This window comes from Alligator mississippiensis, chromosome 7 (genome assembly GCF_030867095.1).
Source record: "Alligator mississippiensis isolate rAllMis1 chromosome 7, rAllMis1, whole genome shotgun sequence".
Taxonomy (NCBI): Eukaryota; Metazoa; Chordata; order Crocodylia; family Alligatoridae; genus Alligator; species Alligator mississippiensis.
This window is the reverse complement of record NC_081830.1, coordinates 16,697,555-16,704,932: the sequence shown is the minus strand read 5'-3', so window position 1 is coordinate 16,704,932 and position 7,378 is coordinate 16,697,555. Positions and strand designations below refer to the sequence as shown.

Sequence of the window (7,378 nt, the reverse complement as noted above, 5' to 3'; positions counted from 1 at the left end):
GAAGAGTGTAATTCTGTTTCCCTTTGGACATCGAACTAGCAGTCTTTTTAGCCACATAAGCTCCAGAAATGTGCTTGTGTGCAGGTTGCAGTTCTGTTTCTCCAGCAGGAGGCTATACATTGGCTGGGCATGTGCATGTCCCTTGAGACAGTGGCCGAGCCTGAGAAATTAGAAAATCAGAAACTTGTAGGCAGCTGGTGTTACACTTTGGAGAGCTAGAAGTAGGCAAGGACTTTTCCACGTGTTAGCCAGGAAAGCTAAGTGGATAGGAGGTTCACCTAGGAAGCCAGAGACAGGCTTAAAGCCACCTGGCCCAGATGAGGTTTGAACCCACATACACCTAATTTCTCATATAGCACTTTAGTAATTACACATCAGGCATTTTCCAGGGGACTCTCTGTCTCTCCTTTTGAAGCTGGTCCCAGGAAGCTGGGGAACTGAGACCGAGAGCTATGTGGGTCCAGTAGAAAAAGAGCAAATGTGAAGGTGTGCATCTGAGTGAGAAAGATGGTGGCCTGGAAAGGAATAATCCTTCATTTGTAATCAGAACCCTTGCTTGCAACAGGAAAAAAGTGTTCCCATTATGCTTCCTACCATGCATTTTATCCAATGGCTATGAAAGGCAAGGGGCTCCATCCTAGCTTCAAAAAGAGTGCTGGGGAGGGCCTTGGCTAATGCCTGACTTGTGGCATGATAGTTAGAGCACCACGTGGAGGAAAGCACGTGTTGTAGGTTTACATCCCTTCTAGGCCAGGGGGGACCTTAGAGTTCAGGTATTTGAGAGTGAACCCAGATCTCTTGCCTCCTAGGTGAACTGTAGTTCATAATAGGTCTGCTGTAGCCAAAAATGTAAGGTGTCTTGCTGTGGGTCCAGATGAATGATTTCAACATTTTTAATTTAGTTATTGGGGCAAAATATGGAAAGATCCTCTTCCCCCCTCCCATTGCTTTCTCCAAAACGTACTCAGCTACCCCCATGCATAGTAGGCCTGTGCGAAGCTTCGGTAGCCAATTTGATTTGGAGGAGATTTGGCCTGATTCAGCTGCCGAATCTCCAAATCAAATCAGGAGACCCATTCAAAGGTCCAAATTGAATTGGAAGCCTCCAAATCAATTTGGAGAGATTCGGCGCCAATTCGGAGATTCGGCCATAGACAAAGCAGGCAGCAGTCCTCCACCATGCTGGACGCAGAAGCCTCCAGTTGGTAAGTCTGTTGTGGGCAGAGGGTGTTGATATGCCCCCGCACGCCTCTTCCCTCCCCCCTCCACCCACCACAACAGACTTACCAGCTGGGGGCAGCTGCGTCTAGTGTGGTCGAGGACTTGTCCCAATGAAGGAGGGATTCGGGCTGGGGTTGGGACAAGCTGCCCAGCCAGGGCAGTGCGGGGCACAGGACTCAGGGATGGGGGTTCCTGCCATTGCACGCTGCTGGTACGGGAGGGCATGAGAGTGGGCATGTGCCCCTGGATATGCACAGGGTGGGTTGGGCCAGGCTGTGCTCTGTGAGGCTAGCCCCAGCCGCCCACCGCCAGGCTGCACTCCACGGGGCAGGTGGAGCCAGGGCTGTATCCAGGCGTCTAGCCCCAGCTGCAGCCTGGAGCACAGCCATGGCTCCACCCACCCCACAGAGTACAGTGGAGCGGGGGACATGGGGGGCTGCAGCCACCCTAAAATTCCACATAGCCCCTGCCACCAGCCCCTCCCCGATCTGGGTGCACGCGCCCACCCCATGCTCTGCCGCTGCTCACCCAGTTGGGCCACGGGCACGTGAGATCTGCCTCCCACCCCACACCTCTTCTCTCCCCCTCCTCCCACCACAACAGGCTTACCGGATGGAGGCAGCTGTGTTCAGTGTGGTCAGGGACTGCTGCTTGTTTAGTCTATGGCCGAATTTCTGAATCAGCTCTGAATTGGCACTGAATCTTCGAATCCGATTCGGCCAGATCAAATCGGGACAGTGACTCAAGTCACCCGATCGAATCACTGTCCCTCTGAATCAGCTGAATCTGAATTGAATACCTGCCGCTTCACACAGGCCTAATTCATAAGTCCATTAGGTGAGGTTTATGGAGCCAAAGTGTCAAGCAGAGACCAAAACCAGCCAAATAGGTAGACAGAAAACTGCCTCTCTAGATATACAAAGGGAAACAGAATCTAGCGTAAGAGTTTGTTCAAATTTTGAATGCATCAGTTTGGTAAATCAACTGAGATTCAGGAAATATAATCCTGGAAGCCCCGCAGACATTTATAAGCATCCCTGTGATGGATGGCTCTTAGTTTCAGGGCTGGTAACAGCATCATCAGAGCATCACCTTGCACCGGCTCAGGACCCTTGTTCAATATAGAGGACAAAAATCCCACTTCACTAATTCCTCAGGGGTACACCACAAATCTGAGACTGTCCAGAAAAATCAAGGATAGTTGTTTGCTTTACAATGTGGTTAATGACCCCTTGGTATTTAGCAATCTGGAGTGAAAAATAGAAAGGTTTTTTGGAAATGAGATATAGGAAAACAACAAAAAGCCTAGAAAATATGTAATATCAGGACCTGAAGAAGAATACTTGGCATTCAAAAGCTTGTCTAAGTCTATCCCACCCATTCAGTCAGTCCAGTAAAAGAGATTTCCCACAAAAATCCTTGCTTCTCAATGTCAATGAAATTCTTGCCTTACATGGCAGATTCATTAGATGGCAGGAAAGGGTAAGAAATGAGAAAAAGACTAATTATAAGGACTGACTTTAAGAGTGCAGTGACTGAGAACAGATCAGATTCTCCATGATATGGTAATTGTGAAAATGAAATAAAATAAGTTGAACATGGTGACGGTGATGATGAGGATGATTATCATCATCCTCATCATAATTTCTAAGTAGTCTTTCCAAATTAAAAACTGATGTAACTAATGTTACTCTTACCTTTAACATAATGCTATGACCAATAATGTGCCCTACCACCAAACTGGAGGAGCATTGCCTCACTCCTTAGCCCATCAACTACTCTTTGAATCTGTCCAACTTGGGAGATTCCTATGGTAGCAAAACTACCACAACCCATATGCCTCAGGATCCTGCAAGAACTGAAGGACTCAAGGTATTTTGAACAGTAAAAAAAAAGAGTAAGAGGAAAGGAAAGCCATGTTAAGTGTCTGGAGGAAGAGGGAGTCATGCTTCCTTGCAGGTGCATATGGAGATGGAGATCTTCAAATATGCCTTAGCAGTGAAACTGGTTTTAATTTTCTGGGGGGAAAAAGTATCATCAGAAGAGCTTTAGAGAATAAATCACTGTTTTCAATGCATGGTTACTACAGTGATCGGTACCCTAAACATAGACAGATGGAAAATTAATTTCTCTAATATCTTAAGGGAAATAAAGAGAAATGTGGGGTACGGAGGGGTTTTGAGAACTGTGAGGGTGATAAATTAGCAAGGCAGATCAACAGATATCTTGCAATATTTGAGGTAGTTTTTGGACGTAGATATGGGTATCTTATTATCATAGGTCACTGTGCAAGCCTGACAGTAAGGCACATTCATAATTGTCAATAAACTAACTCCAAATTAACACTAGTAAAGATAAAATCAGTCACTCAGTCAAAAAAAGACATTCAGACAGCAAATATTTATTTATTCATGGTATATGATACAGCAAAAATGAGGTTATGACATCTTGAAAAAGGATGGCTTTTGCTTGCTTGTGGTAACAATCCTTTCTTTCTGCCTTCAACAGACTTTGAAAAAATCCTTAAGAGAAATACAGTGAGAGAAATAATGGGAGAAGCAATCAGCTTTAAATTGATATAAAACCCTGGACTTCAATGGCCGTTCGTACACACAACTTTTTTTGCCCTTTCCTGCCCTGCAACTGTGGGACTGTTTGCATGAGCAGGATGGACACTTTGAAAGTCCTTCTGGTGCATTAAAGTAAAACTCTTCGGACGTAGTTTAGTTTGGCTCACCAGGAATGAAAGCATCGCACCCATGCATTTGTTACGAGCACACACAAAGGCACTCAGACATGTATTTAGCCTCTTTTTCCACCAGATGCTGCTGCAACTTTTGTGTCGTTCACTCCCGGGCCCATCAGATGTTGCTTCGAATTGTTGTCACAGCAACCAAAGATTTCATTAATGTCTTATGGAAAGTTTAGTTTGACACCCCATAAAGAATGAGTAGATGGGCTGCAAATGCCAGGCTAGGATCCAGAAAGTGTTTTTATACTGCAGGTCTCCAGAAAAAAAAATTAAAAAGAATTAATTTTGACAAATATTGGCTCGTTAACATCAGTGGTCTGAGTTAGATACATGGGCATGCGGCATTTGGACATCAGTTGAGATACGTACAGTACAGACATATTTCTATTTCGAAAACAGCTTTTTTATTACATACTTACTGTTTTACTACATACTTACTGAACATTTTTATGACGTGAGCAGTTTTCTTACATGCTTACTGAAAAAAAAAATGCTATGGTACAGTGAAGTAAATCAGGAATAATTTGTGACACGGCGAGAGCTGACGTGTGACATTATTTTTATATAATAAACTCGGGCACAGTTCTCACTGGAGTTTATTGCTCCTGGGCAATACATTTGCACCCAGAGCTGCAGCACATTGAACTGGGGTGGAGCAGCCCCAGCTGGCAGGGAGCCCCAGGGTTCACCCTGTCAGCCCGGGTCTGCTCCAACCTGGCTCAATGTGCTGAGGATGGGCTATTTGGGCTATGATGGTGCTCCAGTGCAAGGCTAGGTGGCAGGAAGGCCTGCACTATAGCACCCTTGTACCCCAGCCTGCCCTGCTCAGCATCTTCACATGCATTGTGGTGGAGTGAATAACTCCTCCATGCAATAGTACTTGTGTCCAGCAGCACTAGCCTACAGCAGAGCTAATTAGTTTACTCTGAGGCCAGACTCTTGCCTGCTGTCTAGCCACACAGCTCTGCGCTTTCAGGACCTTTGTACCCCAACTGGCCCCTCCACTGCCTGATGCTGCCACCTAAAGCCCAGGGCTGCGCAGCCCTGGTGTAAACTGCTCTGCCTTGGCTCAAATTGCTGTTGTCCTGAGTGCATGTTTAAATGGCATGTTAGTTTACTCCAGCTCAAACTGATGCAGAGGTTATTGCTTCAAATTAATTGCACGTGTAGATGCATCCAGTATTCCTAATGCTGTCTAGAGTATCACCCTAGACCGATAATATGAGTGCAGTTCACTAATAATGTAAATGAATACAAGCACATTTCCACCATGTTGCTAGCAGTCTAGGGCAGGGCAGTTCTCCTAGTTCCACTGCAGCACGAGAACAATAATCCAGGATGTTACAACAGTTTACATCAAGCGTCGACTTCAGATAGAGACAACGGGTGCATTCAGAAGAGTGCATACTTGCAGTTTGCGGCCCCTCTGACGTTTTTGGCTCTGCAAACCACATGCTTTGAACATGCAACTGTTTGCCGTGCTGCAAATTTGCAGTGCAAGGCCCAAATTTGACACTGGGATGTCTTGGTATCAAAACAAACAAATGCCATATAAGCAGTGCAGCACATGCAGCAGCAGCATGTGCCACTGGAAACAGCCTGGCCATCCAGAAGTATGCTCTGGCTGCCAGCCAGGCTCTGTGCAAACAGATTGGTGCTGCTACTGCACTCGGAGGCCCCCAGGAGCCTAGGTAAGGCTGCTGGGGCCAGCACAGCTCCCCTACCCCACCCAGGACAATTTGATGCAGACCAGAGTGCACATGCATGGGCGTGTCCTGGAGCACATAGTAGTGGCACAAATGTGCACTGTAAATTCTTGTGTCCCTGGAAGTGTGCACCTGTACACATGGGGATGTGCCCAATTAGGTTCAAAGAAGTCCATTAGGAACACTGGGATTTGAACCCAGACTTCACCTCTCCCTGCAGGCTCAGCTACTTCGGGTTTGAATCACAGTGGTCCTAACAAAGTCAAGCCTATTCCTTTTCAAGCTGACTCTCTCAAGTGGAAGAATTTTCCTAAAGGCCACTTTGACTTCCTTGTTGCGCAGACTGTAGATCAGAGGATTCAGTGCGGGAGTCACAAGCGTGTACAGAACGGCCACCAGCTTGTCCTTATCCAGCGAGTAGCTGGAGGTCGGCCGAATGTAAGTGTAGATAATGGCAGAGTAGTATAGGGCAACCACAACAAGGTGCGAGGAACATGTAGAGAAGGCCCTTCGCTTCCCTTCAGAGCTCTGAATTTTCAAAATGCTGCTGATGATGAAGGCATAGGATGTACCGGTCAGTAGGAAGTTCCCCATGGCTAGGAAGACATCAGCAATGAAGACCATGACTTCATTCAGGTACGTTGAGGTGCAGGACAATGCCAACAGAGGTGGGATTTCACAAAAGAAGTGCTGGATGAAGTTAGGCCCACAAAAATTTAGTCGAAGCATGAGCAAGGTGTGCACCAAGGAATTGATTGCTCCAACTGCCCAGACAATGGCTGCTAATGTGATGCAAACACTCTTGGTCATGACAGTTACATAGCGCAAGGGACGGCAGATGGCCATGTACCGGTCCAAAGCCATGGCTGTAAGGAGCACTAGCTCTGTTCCAGATGACAAAGTGAAGGTAAAGAGCTGAGCCATGCAGCCATCGAAGGAGATGCTTTTCTTCCCAAGCATCAGGTTCTGCATCATTTTGGGTAGGATGGCAGACGTGCAAAGAATATCAATTAGAGCCAAGTTAGCAATGAAGAAGTACATGGGGGTGTGCAGAGGCGGGTGGAAGACAATGGCCAGGATGATCAGGGAATTGCCCTTGATGGCAACAACAAAAAGGCAGAGCACGGTTCCAAAGAAGAGCCCCTGTAAATGGGGATGGTCAAAGAGTCCCTGCATGTTGAACTCAGATACTCTGGTATGGTTACTGGCTTCCATTTAATAAGGCAGCTCTTCTGTAGGAATGAAAACAGACATCTAAACAATTACAAACATCTGATGAGTAGAGCTGCTAAGCAGTCTATCAAACTGACAGCCAGGCCACGGGTGGATGGATTACTATTACTACTACTAACAACAATAATAATCATAATAATAAGCAGTCGATCAAACTGACAGCCAGGCCACAGGTGGATGGGTTATTATTATCAATAATAATAATAATATTAATTATATTTAATATTAGTATTTAATATTAATAGTAATAGTAATAATAGTAATGAAGTTGATGATAAATAATACAGGATGCATAGATTTACAAATAGCTATTCAGCTCAAACCTTTAGGATTTTCTAGACAAATCACACAGCTTATGACAAAGCTAAGCAATATCAACACGTGTAAATGTTAGACATTGTAAGTTCTTGAATCTATAGTCCTCCAACTGTTGAGGGGAGCGGGAAGAAAATAACAATATGAAATA

The 7,378-nt window shown here is 45.6% G+C and overlaps 1 protein-coding gene across 1 annotated transcript; it reads right to left on the bottom strand.

Moving 5' to 3' along the window:
- Positions 1-5,901: 5,901 nt before the first annotated feature.
- Positions 5,902-6,894, bottom strand: LOC132251871 (olfactory receptor 13G1-like). Its single transcript, XM_059731792.1, has one exon. The coding sequence runs from the start codon at positions 6,892-6,894 to the stop codon at positions 5,902-5,904; it is 993 nt and encodes a 330-aa protein (XP_059587775.1).
- Between the last annotated feature and the right edge of the window lie 484 nt (positions 6,895-7,378).

Excerpts from the sequence above, each read along its gene's own strand:
- LOC132251871 (XM_059731792.1), bottom strand. The coding sequence starts at position 6,894 with ATGGAAGCCAGTAACCATACCAGAGTATCTGAGTTCAACATGCAGGGA.